This window comes from Scomber scombrus, chromosome 11, assembly GCF_963691925.1.
Source record: "Scomber scombrus chromosome 11, fScoSco1.1, whole genome shotgun sequence".
Lineage (NCBI taxonomy): Eukaryota > Metazoa > Chordata > Actinopteri > Scombriformes > Scombridae > Scomber > Scomber scombrus.
Window position 1 is genome coordinate 18,204,461 of NC_084980.1, and position 18,879 is coordinate 18,223,339.

General features: G+C 36.1%; 2 protein-coding genes across 3 annotated transcripts in view; one reads left to right on the forward strand and one right to left on the reverse strand.

The window, feature by feature from the left end:
* Positions 1 to 7,642, forward strand: part of LOC133990358 (corticotropin-releasing factor receptor 2) — a 32,935-nt gene extending 25,293 nt beyond the window's left edge. Inside the window, exons 7-12 of the mRNA XM_062428643.1 lie at positions 2,644 to 2,704; positions 2,787 to 2,859; positions 3,385 to 3,470; positions 5,389 to 5,524; positions 6,058 to 6,099; positions 7,003 to 7,642. Coding sequence (XP_062284627.1) covers positions 2,644 to 2,704; positions 2,787 to 2,859; positions 3,385 to 3,470; positions 5,389 to 5,524; positions 6,058 to 6,099; positions 7,003 to 7,143 — 539 coding nt within the window. The 3' untranslated portion in view covers positions 7,144 to 7,642. The remainder of the gene's footprint in view (positions 1 to 2,643; positions 2,705 to 2,786; positions 2,860 to 3,384; positions 3,471 to 5,388; positions 5,525 to 6,057; positions 6,100 to 7,002) is intronic.
* Positions 7,643 to 15,399: 7,757 nt separating this feature from the next.
* On the reverse strand, positions 15,400 to 18,594 carry myl13 (myosin, light chain 13). Of its 2 annotated transcripts, XM_062428535.1 has the most exons (6): positions 18,451 to 18,594; positions 16,981 to 17,008; positions 16,439 to 16,588; positions 15,799 to 15,972; positions 15,582 to 15,693; positions 15,400 to 15,484 (listed from the first exon to the last, which is right to left on the reverse strand). In XM_062428535.1, exons 1-5 carry the CDS (start codon positions 18,547 to 18,549, stop codon positions 15,587 to 15,589), a joined length of 558 nt encoding a protein of 185 aa, XP_062284519.1. In that variant the 5' UTR covers positions 18,550 to 18,594; the 3' UTR covers positions 15,400 to 15,484; positions 15,582 to 15,586. The 2 variants fall into 2 exon arrangements, with proteins under 2 accessions (XP_062284519.1, XP_062284518.1); XM_062428534.1 differs by having other exon boundaries at positions 15,400 to 15,693; positions 18,451 to 18,593.
* Positions 18,595 to 18,879: the final 285 nt, after the last annotated feature.

Below are 18,879 nucleotides of genomic sequence, written 5' to 3' on the forward strand. Positions count from 1 at the left end.
AAGCTTTATGTTTTTTGCAGTATTTCCTGATTATAAACTAAATTAAGGTTAATTCCTGAGCTTCACAACAGCTGATGAAACAATTTCACCTCAAGGTACATTTAATAACTGCTCTAGACCCCTCCTGCTTTTGATCATTACATGAACTTGATCAACAGATGGTGTTTCATCTTCTGCATTTGACTGATAACTGTGTTGTCATGTTGGCATGATCATTTTTGACTTTGGAAACAGTAGTTGAAAAAATAATCTCCTTAAATATTATACTAAATTGTTATTGTGTTAATGTTCTGAATTAATTCTGAGTTTATAATGTTAATTTGACATACAGTAAATTATGCTTATACACAGTATAGTTGTAAAAATGTTGATAGCTGGCCAAAATGATGCATTTCAGAATTTGTTTTATTGTAAATATACTTGGACTTTTGCAAACACAATTCTTAAGGCATTTGGATCATAATTGTATATGATGAAGTTAACAATCGCTTGAACAGAGATACTTGAGTGAAGGTCAGCGGTGAAGTGGATGGAGACCCATCAGTAATTCAGACTCAAGCCAATGCTCTGATTTCATAATAGAACAGAGCTGCAGTGATGTGTGGAAAATGTCATTTCTTTGTGCTTGACTTCCAGCGATACAATGAGTTTGGAACATGTAGCAGATGCCCTGTCATGACCATATGAATTATCTATGCTCACCTTGACTTCAACTATTAAGAGAAGCATATTTTGAGTTGAACAGTCCCAACACCAGTGTCCGAATATTTCATCCCGAGGCAGAAAAATGCGCATGGAAACACGCTTGTATGCTTCCCTCAGACAGTCTGACATTTCCGTCTTTCATTTATGTAATGGACAATGTGTGTTCTTGCAGGAAGAAATAGAAACAGATACTTTACTGCATCTAGGTCATGGTAAAGTGACTCAATAGAGCTAAACAGCAAATGAGCAGATGACATATTATTGGTAATGACATGATTGGGAAGCCAATATTGGCTTTAAAATAGAAATAACCAAAGGGAGATATCACACATATCAGTCTAATTTTGATAAACTAATGTGATTAAAATGTTAAGCAACTGACATTTTGTCTCATGATGATGTGATTATCTGCACAACTTCCTCCACGAGGAAGGGCATTAACACTTAGAATTCATGAAGTACTCCTGCAGGTGTAGATGACACTTAAACCAATCTATGTGGTGACATACCCTATAGTATTTTCAGTAAACACAGCTTACAAAATATAAGACTTCCACGTGTTAGAGCAGCATAAGGAAACGGCTACAGTGGGAGGAAAGGAAAAAGAGCCATTTAAAATTAAATAAATGAAACAGAATAAGAAATACATTATATACACCACTACATTACAATACCTTAGGGCATATGTGCAAATATTTGTGCAGATATAACTACCCCCGTAGTGACCTGATCAAACAGGTAGCTATAGTTTATATTATATATATTATTAATACATTTAAACAGGCGTAAGTATGATGAGTAATCAGAACGTCTCTTGTTCTTTCATTTCTACAACTGCAGCATGGAAACCATGAGCCAGTAGAGAGAATAGATCTCATAATGTCACTGCTATTAGTCTCCAGAGATTGTTAATTAGAATTCATTATTATATGATAGAAGTGGGGCAGATTAAATCTGTCTTCCACCGGAGACCTGCTTTTAGCTGGGATCAAAATAGGTTTAGACCTGGTGCAGAATATGTCTTCAGCTCCATTAAAGGTCATTTCACTGATCATTTAACCTTTACAAACAGCTGATCTACTTTGTGTGACTTGTTACAAAATGTAACCATATCAGACCTGCTTTCTGTGTTTGTGTTTTTTTTTTTAACACATCTGACTAGTGCACCATCTAACGCTATTTAGCGAGAGGATGTTTGTTCAAATAGCTTGTCGGCTCACGGCAGGGTGAAAAGCTAAGAATCAACAACTTGTTTGGGAGAAGTAGATTTTCCTTGAAGTGCAGTCCACACTGCTTTGTGGTAGAAGTTAAATAGTCCAATTGGTTTTCTTCTTACTTCTATCTTAAGCAGCAAAAAGCAGCAGGAGGCATAATCTCAGAAACATGTACATGAGAACAAATAAAGGATTGTAGAAAAATATATTAGATGGAGGTGTAGTGTAAAAAGGTTAAATGAAAATACAGTTTAAAGTGGAAATATAGGAACATGCTTCTTTAAGAAAAATATGTTTTGATTAAAATTTGATGAAAAAATTGTATTACTGTAATGGATACTGTTGCTCTTTGAGAAGAGAAAACGGGAACATATTTCTCCTTTCTTCAAGTTTCTGCTCTGTAGCTGGAGCTTGTAGTCTTGTTATTTTTCTCCATTTTGACCTTGCTGCACAAAGGTTTCAAAATGTTTTCTTCGGAAACGGAGAACATGGTTCTGAGTAAAAAAAAAAGAAAAAGAAAGTACATTCTGTGATTTGTGCCTTCATCGTTCAGTCCTGCTGCCTACACTGCCGTCTAAAAACTGTGGCATCTAAAAGCCTTTGGATTATCACACTCATTTGCAAAAGCAGCTTTTTTTCAACATTATATATGCCCCCTTATAAATGTTTTATATTTTATCTGCAAACACTGAATAACATGGATCATTTTTACTTTCCTTTTCAGGTATTCCATGCCCTATAATAGTAGCCTGGGCTATTGGAAAGTTGTATTATGAAAATGAACAGTAGGTATTCAACAAAACTACAAGTCCATATGTTTTTTGTCAATGAGATGTTATTGATTTGTTTCTTTTATCATTTCAACAGATGTTGGTTTGGTAAAGAACCCGGAAAATATGTTGACTACATTTACCAGGGACCAGTTATTCTTGTGCTTCTGGTGAGCAACAATGCAGAAATGTGGTGCGCTGTACATTCATTATCATTATTTTCACATTATTTGTTGAAACCAATCATTCATACAATAAAACTCATTATACACTAAGATTCATCACCTATAGTTGTAGGTGAAGAATGAAATGGTTTTATAATGAAAGCCATTCCCATGCAACATTTAGCTTGTGTTGAAGTAGAATCAATCTCCCTCATGCCTTAACGTGTTTTCACAAAAGAATACTTTAAATAAGAAATTGTATACATGCTGTCGGAATGTATCCGTTAATGGTTATATACAAGCTGTTACCAGCATGTAGTAATGCACTGACCAGCTCTGATTTGCCCAGCTCCTGTAACACTGTCTTGTTTAGAAAGGAGATGGATTTGACTCATGTTGCCCTCTGCTCCTCCTACTCAGCATTTAATGAGCAGAGTCTGGTCGCAACAGAAAATTGCTTGCAGTGTTTTTCAGTGTAAGCCATTAGCACCTGCAGTTCAAAACTAATTATTTTTGTGTGTCCTCTTTCAGATAAACTTTGTTTTCCTCTTCAATATCGTAAGAATTCTTATGACCAAACTGAGAGCTTCTACCACATCTGAAACGATACAGTACAGGTGAGTTGATTCTGTTCAAGATTGTGTACAGTGTTGAAAATGAGACTCTTTTTTGTTTTTTTCTTTTGTTCCAAAGACAACATGGGGTGTTCAGTGGCTGTGAAGAAATGTATTTTTAACATCAAATTATTATTATGAACGTTTTGACAATTAGTGTCAACGTTTGAATTCTGACTTAATTTCATACAAATCAGAACACTTGATGCCCTCAGAAGATATTAAGGGATCAAAGGACTTCCAAATACTATATTAGTAAAGCTCTATTATAGTTCTAATGGCTTTTACTGTGCCACTCTCAGGGTAAGTATTGCCTTTAATTGCAATTACCGTTGCTCAAATTTAAAACATTAAATCACATTAACACCTACAACTTATTCATTTTATGTGATTCACTCAAGCAGTCCTATTTCAAGCAAGTGAATAAGTCTTTTTTTATTTTGTCAGAAAGGGGTAACAGTCAAATCAGTCAAAGTTTCTCAAAACACTTCCACATTACAGTACTATATGGTAGATGAACCATCTAGGCAAAACTTGATTTTCTGATATTTTGAGTTTTTTTTGGACTGATTTCTCTAAACATCTCTGTCATCAACAAAAATAAATTGTCTAGACAAGCAAATTGTGAGTGTGAGTGAGCACAAGGTATTCACAGTACTACACCGAAAAGGCGATTTTATTTGGTCTTACCAGTACTCTGTAGAGGTGGCAAACCTCTCATGTGTCTGACAAGACTTGATAAGTGAGTAGTAGCAGAGATTGGTGTTTTTTTTGTGTGTGTGTGTGTGTGTGTGTGTGTGTGTGTGTGTGTGTGTGTGTGTGTGTGTGTGTGTGTGTGTGTGTGTGTGTGTGTGTGTGTGTGTGTGTGTGTGTGTGTGTCTGGCTTGAGAGAGGTGACACTGTGTGCCACTGTGTTTTTGACAACAAAATATTGAGTTTGTTTGCTCACCTTTTATTAAGTATCAAGTGTACTTTTCTCCTCCAGGGCATTATTTGGAGTGTACAGGGTGTTAGCAGTGCCACAGCTCAGACAGTTGGATTTACGGTTGCTCTGACAGATATGCTGACATGAGCCGTGTAGATTTAAGTGAGAGCAGGACAGAGTTGTCGGGCAGAAATTGTTGACATAAAAACAGAAAATAATGGTTTTACCTGAATAACACAGACCAGTGGATGAATCTGACAAGGAGAGATGGGATTTGTGGGATGTTTAAATTGCTAGCCATGTACAGCATTTCAAGTTCATGGGCAGAAAACATATTTGAAATCACAGTTTCATTTTAAACATATTGCTGTACCACGTTCTAGTAAGGCATCCATCATAAGGCATTAACCAACTTTAAGCACTGCCTTATCAATGATGTTTAAATAATTTATTTAAACAAAGATTATTTTAATTGATCACTTATTTACTTACTTATTTATACCTGCAGATCTGAGGGTTCATTAGAAAGTTAAGAAAAAAAATACCTGAATCTTTATTAATTAAAAATCATTATCACTCTATCTTATCTTTATATTGTTTTTTTTGTTTTTTTTTAAACCTGTGAATCTCAAATTTGTTCTTAGAAATGGAAAAAAAACTGTCTGTAAAACACAGCTGAAGTGCATTTCTTAATCAAGTACACAATTACAACACACAGTACCAGTTTTGGCAGAATCTGTAGGCCTTTACACCATATATAAATAGTGTCTTATATAAAGTGGCACCCCTAATACAAACAAGGCTTCATCTTTCTAATAATGTGCTTGTATTGTGAGAAGCAAAGCTGGGTGTTTAATTATTTCTGTCTCAGTCTTCCATTGAGGCAAGATCATGCATTTCCCAGAGTGAACTCGGCAGAAATCCAAGTTCTTATTATATTATAATTATAGTTAATTTATAAATGAGGCTCCTGATATTCTGTTCCTTTCTTCACAGAAAAGCTGTGAAAGCAACACTGGTCTTACTACCTCTGCTGGGCATCACCTACATGCTGTTCTTTGTGAATCCGGGAGAGGATGACATCTCACAAATTGTTTTCATCTATTTCAACTCCTTTTTACAGTCTTTTCAGGTGAGAATAAAGATAATGATGCAGTGTGACGTGGGCTAAAAAAAACTGCTCACACTGTTTTCAGAGCTCACAATGTGAATCATACTGATTTCGTAATGTGTCTCATCAGGGGGGATGTATCACTTCTTTAAGGATGACTTTTCAGGTTATGAGCCTTCTTGTGGGAAGATGATCTGAGGTAGCATCCTGGCTATAGTTATACACAACATGGCCCTTCTGCCTCGTGTTCAGGACACTCAGCTGTCAGGACTAACATGGTCATGTGGGCATTATTTCTGCTCTGTGGCCATTTCCTTTTTTTCTCCTTTTTTTCTTCTTTGTTTAAATATAAGACTGAGTGGGAGGAGAAGTAGGGTTTCTTTACTGTCAATAATTACATTGGACATTACAATATTTGCCCCATAAATTAAACTTTTTTTTTTTGCCTTTTCTTCTCATGACTGCGCAATTTGAATTCTGTGATGTCTAATTGAGGTGCTATTACACAATTCAGCTGCTTTAACTACTTCTAATAGTACTGTCTTATTCTGCAGGGGTTCTTTGTGTCAGTGTTTTACTGCTTTCTAAATGGAGAGGTGAGTCACTGGAGCTTTGCAATTTATGAATTTAATCAAATTGTCAACGTGTTTCCTGATGTATGATCTCAATAAAACCCCTGATGGATTTCCTTGATTAGTTTATCCTTTTTTTCCCCTACCCACCCTCCTAGTTATTGTTTTACTACTTTCAACCAGGGGAAGCATCAGGTAGCTATCATTAAAAATAAAATCACCTGTGAAATTGTAGCATTTTGACGATGGTCCTTAAATATAATCAATAATTTTAATTGAATTCTGTGCCTCTAGTCTAATTGAAATAAAAGCAGATTAGTGGAATTCCAACTGTTTGAAAGTCATTAATGCCACTACAAAAATTACACATTTGTCAGTAATCGTGAAAAATTAAAGACCCTCAGACACTTACTGCTCTCTCCTGGCCCTTACATAATTTGAGTCAGCTCTCTTTTACCATTATTTAATATTAGCTCAAAGTTGTTTATGGCAAAATGATTGTGTGGCAGCATTGGAAAGGTTTGACTTTTTTAAAGGATATTTTTAATTTTGTATTCACTGTGCATGTATATGCCAGCAGATTTCATGTTTGTAGTAATTCTTCCTTCTGTGGACCCTCCACTGATTTGAAAGTGTGAAACGACTAGCTGACAGCATCATTAAAGCTCACTAATTAACACGTTATGTCTTTAATCTATCTCTATATATCGTTATCTTTAATCAGTACAAAAAACGAACCAGACTAACAGTTAACATACGTGTTAATAAGTTAGAGGTGCTTCCAGTTTTTATGCTAAACTAAACTAAATGTGCAGTATATTCCTTTAACAGTTTCAAGTTGTGGCATTTCTTCTTCTCTGCATGTACACATTCGTTTTATATGATAGCAAACAGAAATAATTGCTTTATTAATCTTGAACATTTCAGGTACGTTCTGCAGTGAGGAAACGGTGGCACCGCTGGCAGGACAACCACGCCCTCCGAGTGCGAGTAGCTCGAGCCATGTCCATCCCAACGTCTCCAACCAGGGTCAGCTTCCACAGCATCAAACAGACCACAGCTGTGTGACGAGGGGTGGAGGGGGGGAGAGACCAGCGTATAATCTCCGCTACACTAAGGGATCAGACTTTTTTCCCAGTACAAACAATGAATTAAATTCAAAGAAGACACTGATATCCTAGATTCTGCTAACAAAGAAACAGTGCACCGGAAGAATCTGGGGAAATATTTCTTTTGCCTGTTGAGAACAATTAGTGTCTAAAGGAGTGAAACGGACATGACATCCTGTACATGAGGACCCGGGGGATGATTTTTCTGGAGTTTGGAGTATTTAAAGACATTTCAATGGCGTCATCAAACTGTCACATCAAAATATCGACAAAAGTCCTATCGTCTGATCTTAAAATGTTCTTATCGCTATCATCTAACAGCTAAGTGGTAATTAGAGGGGCAAGATAATCCTAAAGGATTTGTAGCATTATACATCAGCAGCTCACACACTTGTAGGCATGCTGCTCCATTTTTACTTAGTGGAAGCGTAACAAAGAAAACTTGCATTTTAATTGGACACACTGACCATGATGTATTCAAAATGTTGCCCAAACAGCCATTTACATTGAGTACAATGAATATCAAAATGCAGAAATACTCTTTGAGTTAAGCTGTGCTCTTTGGCATCGCCAGCTTCCTTTGACAGCTAGGAAAAAGGCTGTGGGGAAGAAGTGGGTTCATCTGAATTAAAGATTCAGAAACTGTACGGTATAAAAGGCATTACATTTGAACAAGGTACTGCTCTCTCTTGTGGAAAGGGAAATCAAAATAATTAAAGTGAACAATTGGCACTCACCAAAGGACAATCACAGCATGCTGTGATATGTTTTGGTCAATGTGAGCTGACTATTTTATACAAATAAGCCATTCTAATGAAGCCTTCAAATGTTCCCTCAAAGTAATCTGAGTCTCTGAATTCTTCTTGAAGTCTGTGTTCTTTTATACAATGATGATTTTTCAGTCTGTTTACAGTTGTGAAACATTGTTAAAATACGTTTTCACAAACTAATCTTCCCCTAAAGGCTTTGGCTCAGCTTTTTGTTTCCATCACAAATTTTGCTTCCCTTTTGTTGGATTTTTAAATGTTTTTCTCCACAAAGAAGGAGGGAGTGAACATAAAGAGCAATTTAACATGTAATGTGTTTGAACAGCCCAAGGCTGGTGAATGAACATACCCAAATGAAAGAGCTTCTCTGAAGATCAGATTGTATGTTATCTTATGGAGTTTGGAACAGGCCTTTATGTAATGTATATGCAAGCTAAGTGCCACACATGGATTTATCATGCAGGCACAGTGGAAGCAGCTTAAAGTCTTTTGGCTTTATGAAATCCTTGTGGCTTTCTCGTAATCAGTGTCACAACTAAGCTGCTGGTTCAAGAGAAGATGAGCTTGATGAAGTGAGCACCAATTGCTTCCCTGAACGCTTGCCCTGGCCAGGTCAACATACTGCTTTCTTCTAACACCAGCACTTACATCTGCTCTGGCTGTTTATGAAATGATAACCTATTTGCAGTGACTCCAAAATACTGTTCTACTCTGCTGGAGGACAAACGAGGGGACAGATAATGATCGGTTTGAAAAAGAATTATGAGCTATGGAAAAGTATGAATTATGTCGCAAGCTTAAGTTTTGATGCACATGTTCTTTTGTGTGTCTCTAAATTCGTTAAATACCAAGAGTATTTTGGTTTGTCAGGAGGTACGATAAAGAATGTTAGAGGGATAGTTTGACATGTTGGGGAAATGTGCTTAGTTGCTATCTTGTCAAGAGTCAGTTGAGGTGATCCGTAGGCTACTACTCTTATATGATCCAGCAGTTAACTTAGCGTAGCATAAAGGTTGGGAATGGGAAAACATTTGGTCGGGTTCTGTCTGAAGTAATCTTTGTTGGTTGCCCAGCAACCTCACTCCAGGAAGTCACTTTTCCCAGCCCAAGCACCAAGGAAGAGCATTGGGCTATGAAACCAATTTGACATAGCAGCCAAACGGTGTAATTACAATGTCAAATTATGTTATTGGGCCCAAAGTCCTTTTTCCCATAGACCAACATTGTAAAAGAGACATCTGTAAATTAGCAGATCATTTTTTTGACCCCTATGAAATGACTCGTTTCATTATAACAATTTGATCCATTCGTATTGATCATATTTTAAAAGTCTATAAGAGCCACATGTTTGAACTGTGTAATCCTCATTCAAGTTAGCTGGGATGGCTAAACTGTAAATTAGTGATCTTGGATGGCAGAAGTTTTTCCTGAGGATGCTCCATGGGTGCATGAGGCCCATAGTGCATGTGCAGTATCTTTTCATCTGGGTATTTCTTTACAGCAGGAAGTGGCTTTTTTTTTTGCATCATGCACCACTTTTATAGGAATGAACTGGGGCCCCGTCTCTGACGCTGTATACAGTTTTCTCTGACAGAGTCTGGCATACAATACCTCTCAACCAAAATGCCATTTTTTACACTTCAGTTCAAAACAAAACAAAACAAGATCTAATATGTTAATTAGTGACCATCTGATGTTTTATCTTTTTACAGAGCTCGGCTAGCTGTTTCCACCAGTTTCCAGTCATTATGCTAAGCTAAGCTAACCATCTCTTGGGTCCAGTCCCATATTTAACTGACAGATATGAACGTGGTATCAATCTTCTTTGCAAGAAAGCAAAATAAGCGTATACCAAACTGTCAAAATATTTCTTTTTGTGATTAATCTTATTTGATTTTAGTTTGTGTATATTTATTTCTATATCTATTTACAATTCTTTCATAGTGTTGTGGATATAAAAAAAAACAATTAAAGAAAATATGCTAAATTTCTTTGTTATGATCAAAAATGATCAAATGTGTTGTGCTGTGAAGAAGATAACATATTTCACAACTCCTTGTTATGAAATGTACATTTCATATATGTTTTGTAAACTTTTGTTACATCACAGCAGACATCTTTTGCTGTTTTGCAGCTCCAACTGAACAGATGTTAGCCGCTACATGAATTGTTGATCATCCAAAGCGACTTAGATGTAAATATTTTTTAACATTAGCCTGTGTTTCTGTGTCCAGCATCACAACATCTGCCACTTTACTTAACAGTTGTGAAATATTTTCATACAGAAATAAAATCAACAACAAAAACATTTGTTCAAACTCACCAAAGAGACAAACCATGTTTACCAACAGAGAGATTTTTATTGTCTACATCTTTCTATTGTTGCCACAGCACTTTGTAGACCAAATCTGGTTGACTTTATTTTGTACACCATTTACTGTACATGATGAAATGTATTCAATGAAGTGTGATGTCATATTTGGTAACTTATTATTGTACATACATACATTTGACCTTCTGATTTTATGAAGAAAAAAAACCCTATTTGTTGAACCACCCATGTTGCCTTATAAACAAAAGAAATGCTTTTTTGTGAAAAAGAAGCAAATCTTTCTGTTAATTATATGTCATTGTGTTACTGATATACATTTGTAAATGCACATGTGAAAGGAAAACTATTGATTTCAATTAAAAGCATACTGTTATTTTGCTGTTTGACTCTTAATATTAATGGGCAATTTTATCAGTAAACAACAGTAATCTGTGTTGACGGAGTACATGATGCATTATGTTTATTCAGTTACACTGGGCAATCTGGCATTAACTACAGATTGCACTAATAGGACCTTCTCAGGTGATTCATTTTCTATTTAGATATAATATTATCTCCAAGCATTGCATGAGATGAATGCAGCTGTATTACAATGACTCAATCAAATTACGTTCATGAGTAGAATGCTGCAGCTTCACTAGCACTGTGGTATGTAATTGTCTTACTTGTAAATATAGTTTTTAGTGATGGGAAGATGCTCTGAGAGAGCGCATGTCAGGTTATGTAATATGAATGTAGATCTAGTTTCATACATTTCAGGCTGGGCTGGAGGGAAGTGGAGCAGAAACTACTGCCTCTACCCAGAACACTCAGGGCTCGATGAGTTATACAACCCCTAACAATTAGCTGGGACTCTGATGCAGCCCAATAATAGCTTGTTGTGACAATTAATGCTTTTGATGGTTGACAACAGTATGAAAGGCAGGCAGGCAGGATGTGATGTTATGCAGCCTACTGTACCAATGCCTGAGGCAAGCAGCACATCTTAACTTCATTATGGATTGTTTGCCCTAAGCTCCCCTGTGTCTATATTAAACTGTGTTTCACCAGTCATTACCTCAACTAAAAATAAATGACTGGCATGACAGCCTGAGGCTGCCACTCTACAGGCTAACAATGCATTGTTGTTTATTATATTACTCTGTGAGGAGGGGTTTCCCAAAAAGTATCAATTTGAAGAGAAAAAAGAAAACACGTTAATTAGCTAAAATATCTTATCACCTAATGAATTATTGCTTTCAACATTAATGGTGATGTGTTGAAAGAAAGAAAGATGAGTTTTATCATTTAAAGGGACACCCTACTGATTCTACATATAAATATGTGTTTACTTGTTACAGGGAGAGCTAATCCTCTCTGTGAAAACAGTTTAATGTCTTCTGTGGCTCTGGAGGAGCTTTGTCAAGTCTGAGATAATGAGCCTAATGCTGTCGTCAGGATTATCTGTGTTTGGGCTACCTAATTTGTATGAGGGAGCCTGCATCACAAACTCAGGGTATGGTGTTTGTAAGACAAGGTCACCAGACAAGGAAAAGATGTAATTGGCTGCACTATGAGAGATGTAGGATCCTGCATTTTTGATACAAGACTAAAAGTCTCTAGATCTCTAGATCAAACAGACTCATCAAGGTCCATTTCTCAAGCTTTCAATCATGTCACATTATCTTCTTCATCAGTTGGAGTTTGCCTTTTGTAGATGTGTAGATACTCACTTTTCATTTTTTGCTGTTTTTTTTTCTTATTGAACTTCTCATCCATTTTGCCTCAAAAGTTGTGGTTCAAACAGTTTCACTTCCTGGTCCAATAAGTACCTGATCTGGAAATGTACTTCTTAAAAAATCTTGAGGTTCTTCATCTTTCTGTTTTTGTTTTTAATTCCATCTCTTGTGGGTTCCCAAACTTAATGGAATTGCAATAAAAAAATCACTAGAGTTGCCTTAAAATTGATTGTGTCTCAAGAGTAACTTGTAAGTAATTTGTAAGCTCCTATAGTATATTGCTGAATAAGTCAACAATTACATGTACAATAGTAACAATACTAGTACATGAGTAATGCAAATCCGTCATATTCTCAAATATGTATTTTGATTTACAGCACTGCATTGTTTGTTTTTAGTACCTTATGTTAATTATTGAACAGAGACATGATTTATTCCACTGACTACATCAAAGCCACATGGCAGAGCAGCTGTTGCCAACAAATCATACATTTATGGGACACATAATTATACTGATGCTAGTAATAGGTGGATGATGGACCACATTAGTGCTTTATGCATGTCTGAGACACTGAGACTAAATGTCAGGAGCCTGCCAACAGAATTATATACTATAGCTCAAACCTTTTAACAATAAATTGTGGACGATGAAGGCTTAATATATTGATTAAGCCAAAGCCAAGAACATCAAATGAAAGTATTTTATTTCAGCATTATATTTCCATTAATGTTAGCCTTTGGGACATAATGTTGAGTATGAGTAAAGTGCACTAAAATAGGAATGGTATTGCTCTTAACCAGGAATCATATGAAGGAAATGATTCTATTACGATACAGACAGTTTACTGAACTACTGAGGCAGCACAGTTTGATTGAAATATCCCAGCAACCGTAAACTGGTGCCACCCTGGAGGTCCAGAGGAAAATTGGCAATGCACAAAAAATGGTTAAATAAATATAACCAGTTGCTCAGGCTGGGAGAGGAGCACTGACTGAAAAAAAAGATTATGTAGTGTGATGAAGGTCAGAAGAGCAAAGAAGGAGACGTGCTAATTTAGGCTGGGATGAAATACATATTACTGTTGAAATTAGAGTGGAGATTGTTTCTAGGTTCATTAATGTCCTAACAAACTCACACTGGGAATCTTAACATCTTTCAAACCCACAGAATATAAGTTTAATGATAGTAGAGATCCAAAAGAAACCAAATATCTTACTGGATTTTAAAGAAATGTGTGCAAAATTGTGCACAAGATATCAAGAAGATTTTAAACTACTCTACTTTTAAACAAAAAATAGTTATGAAAACAATTATCCCATAGTGAAACATTTTGAGTTATAGTTTGAGAATTATCAGCTCAATTAACCTGAACAAACCACCAAGCTAACTTAGTAAATAAATAAATATTCCAGCATGAAGCTGTTTAAAATGTGTTAGAAACCATGAAGAGATAACTAGCATACTGGCATGAAACCTATCTGTAAACACCAAGAATGTGTTCAGCAGTCTGTGAGAAAGGTGTTAATTCACTTTGTTTGGAAATGTACTTTTCAGCGAGAGACAGAAAAAGAGGTGATATTTATGTCAAGGACCAAAAATAAATGAATGTGTGCTTTGCACTTTTGAGGTGAAAAATCTCCTAGCAGTTATGTTAATTGGGATGATTATGAGTTTTTAATCTGAGGTGTTGAGAGATGAAAATTCACTGCAATGTAAATGGAGGCCTGCAAAGTGGTTGGATCAGATGGAAATTTAAATTTAAATGACATTCGATTTTGTGGCACCAGTAGGATGAATGGACTGACAGGTGGGTTTTAGAAGATTAATATATTCTCAGTAGTATGTTGAAAATGGGGCTGGAGCTTTGAAACTGCACAAGGAGTCAAAAACCAAAACCAGGTTTTCAGGATGGATTTGGGTGCAGTTAACAGATTGAACTATTTAGTGAGTTCAGATTTGCTATGGGTCTTTATTTTAAAGTATCACTCACCCATCAGGTGGGATAGGGTCACTCTGTCAGGCATGTTGAAGGAGACAGACACAGATGCAGAAGACACACATTTACTCATGTGCTCTGTCGATGACCTTAAATTTTCATGTTACACAATGTGCAAATTATCAGTCTCTCTGAGTCACCTGAAAAAAATCTGTTTTTTCAGGTTACGTTAATTTCCTATCTAATAATGTTTTGAGAAAAAATATATTTTGAAATAAATGTTGGTATGTCAGTTGTTCCTTGCATTAGTTTTATCTTGCTGTCTCCAGGGACCCAAGTAATCCTTGTATGTTGGTAGGATGAGGTTTAATGTTCACTGAGCAAAGAAATGGCATGATGTTTTTTTCCCCCCCTAGTTTACTGAAACGCTAAATTTAGAATGAATAGATTATTTGAGCAATATCTCCCTCTGCTGGCAGAAGATAGGAATACTACTACTAGATGAGTGAGTGGATAATTGAATCAATGTTTTATCTTTGGTTTGATGCTTTGCCGTTGTCGTTGTCGTTTCAAAAAAAAAATGTTTTAATTTTTTTTTATCCTGGTCTTGCATGAAATAGTATTTCATTTCTGAAACTTTGTTTATTTGTTTGTTTTTGTTCTGTTTTGTTGTTTATTTACAATAAACATTTTGATTTGTTTTTATTTAAAAAAAGAAATGATATGGAACAGGATTTGTGGGAGTCAGTTGACATTTTCTGTACAGTAAGTTGAGACACTGATGCAATAAGTTATAAAATATATGTCTGCTTTGGGTAATTTAATTGATAAGGTTCAACATCTATCTTTCATAATAAAATGTAATTTTCAAATGATATCTAAAAATTATATAACACTATATTATTCTATACAATCCTTTTAAATGCCAATTAATTTCGGTCCTGATAAAAACTGTCTAATGAAACTGAATCAACAAAGGAAATACATTTTGTGGGATGCTTTTTTTTCTTTCTTTTTAGCCCCCCTTTCATTTATCCCGTGGTGTCTATAACCTATATTTTATTTTATTTCTTCTTCTTTTTTCCTATTCTTTTAATATAAGGCTGTAAAAGTGCTGTGTATTGTACACCCTGTGTACAGGTGCGTAGGAAAATGAAATCAGATAGTGCTGAATTTCTTAGATTCAATCTGTGATGGAGGTCTATGACCAACACATGGTATCAACAATAATTGAGGGCTGACAGTGTGTGGAAATTCAACTTACTGTAGAAAAGATAAGTGTCTAAAACTCTCTTTAATAAGTTGTGTACTGTCTGTGAGTTTTCCGATTGTAAAGGATCACTTTTAGAGGATGCAGAAATGAGACACAGCTCAGGAACACTGTTTTGTAAAAGAGAACAATGAATTGATTTATTTACCATGTTCTATTACATAAACGCGGGCAATGTGCAATGTATCTGAGACACATAGAAATGATAAATATACAAGATGGGATTTACAGAAATGTAAAGATCCTCTGCGCTCAAAAATTCAGGGTGTTTGTTTTCTAGTGATGGAGAAAAAAAATCTCATTACTGACTCATATTGATCTCATAATGCAGACATAGCACCAGAATGACAATGAGGTTGACATAGACATGTACCCTTTTTAAGATGCCATAATGTGTTTTACAAAAGCTTCATAATTTATGCATCCATTAGCGTCCTCTTGGTTTTGCATCAGCTGCTCCACCTCATTCTCCTTCATCTTCTCGCCTGTGGTCCACAAGGAAGAAAACAATATAAGTGTCAGCTCCATACTTATCCTTGTAATGACAGATTGTTTATTAAATCAGAGGGTATTAAGACTGATAATCTCACCCAGTGTTTGCAGGACGTGTCTGAGCTCAGCACCCATAACTGTGCCGTTTCCCTCTTTGTCAAACACCCTCAGACCTTCAACAAAGTCCTCAAATGTTCCACGATCCTTGGCCTTGCAGATGTGTTGGTGTATGGGCAGAAACTGATCAAAGTCAAGCATCTTTACCTGCATGTCTGTGAAAGATAATAATAATAATAATATTATATAATAATAATAATAATAATAATAATAATAATAATAATAATAATAACTTTATTTGCATAGCACCTTTCATACAAGAAATGCAACTCAAAGTGCCTTACAACAAAATAAATTACATACACTAAGTGATGCACATTAAAAGGGCTTAAAAGGAGCATAGCACAATGTTAAAAAAGAACAAATGAAAGGACAGAAAAATAAACATTACTATAATATAAGATGGAATAGAAAAATAGCAATGGAGAAGATAATGACAATGTAATAACATTGCAACATGAATGCTGGTTTTACCGAAAAAAAGACTTCTTAAACCTCATTTGAACCTTTACCTTTGTTCTGCCTTTAAACTAAATTCATTGCAGACTATTAAAATCAATCTGACAGCATGCATTGACAACATGGGAATCACTCAGCATACTGATTGTGCACATTACCCACCTTCAGCTTTGGGCTTTCCAAGCACGTACATGATCTCTGCGTTGGTAGGATTCTGTCCCAAAGCCCTAATCAGGTCACCACATTGGCCATAAGTGATTTTCATTTCATTGGTTGGTGTCCTATCGAACAACTGAAAAGCGTCTTTGAAGTCTGTGATCACAAAAACACCAGGTAACTCCTTTTGAAATCTATTCATTGCATTGTGATACAAGAGCATATGCAGAATCTTTGAGGTAAGATGGCATGCCTCAGTTAAAAGTCTCCTTTGCTAAAGAAAAAGACAGAGAAGGTCAAACCCAAAGGTGTTTGGTTCTACTTTGATTCACGTTAGCTTTCATCTCTTTTCAAAGGGATCGACATAGATGGATATATATACTTCTGAATAATAGTGTATCCCTGGGCCGCTGTATCATCAGCTGCTGCTTAACATTTCTCACACATTAATAGCATGAGCATGATAACCTAAACCACCCATTCCCTCTATAAATAGCTGACAGTTTGTTCAACACAAATGATGATTGTAAAAACAATCCCTAACTTACCCTCAAGTTGCTCGGGTGTGAATTCCAGCTAAAAAGAGACAAAGCAAACAAGGTTATGTGCTGCCAATCAGTCAGGAATGAGTATGACTCCAAAAAACAGTGAATGGAGACCCCTGACATTGCTTACACTTTCATCATGCCATTCCAGTAGATTGAGTTACAGCCTGCATCTGTTCTGATCATAGACGGGTGTTTATCAGTGACCTTGGGTCTAACACTCTCTTCTTACAGTATGTAAACTGTGCTACTGTGAGCTTCATTTCAGTTTATTTTTAGATGCAATGATTATGGTATGTTGAATATTTGAGAAAGAAAAGGCCAAAATGAAGTCTGCACAGTTACATTTAGATTAGAATGAGATGAAATGAATCCATCAACCACTTGTTAAAGTGTTTCAAAAACTTTAAAGGCGACCCTATTGAGAACTTTCTTTCAATTTTTCTAAATGCTTTGAAGCAAGAAAGAACCAAATGACCTAGTTCCCTAAATTACTAGTAAATACCAAAGTTCTGGAGATATTTTTTATAATTCAGGGCAAAATCAACTGGGGCAGAAAAAGGAATAAATGCTGAACCAGCTACTGTATCTGCAACACAATTCACATTTACAATCTGCATTGAACTCCAGTTTAATCTGTGATTCAAAGTCTAAAAAAAAACGTTTGTTCTAAAAGCCCATGACAAATGTTGACTATTTATACTGCATGTATATTTTGCACTACTGTCAGATAGAGCCTTTTCTGTCTGATGTCTGGATACCTGCAAAACCCAACCCCTCCGCAAGGCTTTGCAAAAATATTATCCAAACACTTATCTAAGCATGTTTAAAGATGGATGGCGACGGATATAATTATCTATATTATTCTTCCTCCTGGTTTTTCCGCCCTTTTGCCCTCAGAGGAATGACACGGGTGGTCTGCTATTCACAGACATAATGAAAATCATATTTTGTGGCTTTCATTGTAACATGGCAGTTCGCTTAACCAAGAAAACATTTATCCATTGAGAAGGGGCCAAGTCAGCAGAAGACAATGTTTCCGTGATGTGTGATATCAGTATGTCTGAATTTAACAGAAACTTGTACGTTTAAAAAAAAAAAACTGTACAGTACAATTTACTATGCATGTCTAAAGTTTTATACTCTTAAAGATGTAATGTAGCTAAAAATACATATTGTAAGGCCAGAACAACTACAATCCATTCAAATGGTTGCACAGTCCTGTTTTGCTTGCACTGCCAGGTTTATGTCACACGGTGTCTCTGATGCTCTTTAGAGACAAACTCCATTATCACATTTCCATTAAATCTCATTTCTATCATTATTAGTGATAATCTAATTGTAAAATACATAAAAATGCTATAGAAGAAACTTCTGAATTTCAAGTTAACTTTTCAAATCTTAAATCTCAGAACAAGCTACACATCATTTTCAATCTCTGCACTTCTAAATGTCGTTTGTTATCTGCTTTACCGTGATTGTTGCAGGGTCAAACTGCGGGGTCTTGGGGCGCTCAGGCTCTGGAGCTTTGGGTGGAGGAGGTGGGGGCTCTTCCTTCTTCTTAGGGGCCATTGCAAGAAGCTCTCAGGAGACTAAGGGGGGGGGGGGCGACTGACGCAGCAGAGGGATCCAGCTGGTGCGGATGGAGGTGGCCCATTAGAGGCCAGGTCCCTTTATCCACAGTCCACAGGTGTAATCTCCTCCCCCTCCATCCCCCAACACACTGCCAACAATAGGGGGAGGACTATAAAAGGATATGCCTTTGTGCTTCTATTTAAGACAAAGGTTATTGTGCATGTCATCGGAATATGGATGATGGAAAATTATATTAGCTGGGCCTGGAACCATCTGTTAATCAGGCTATTTCCATCAAGACAAAGGAGACCTTGAGTAACCTTCCTT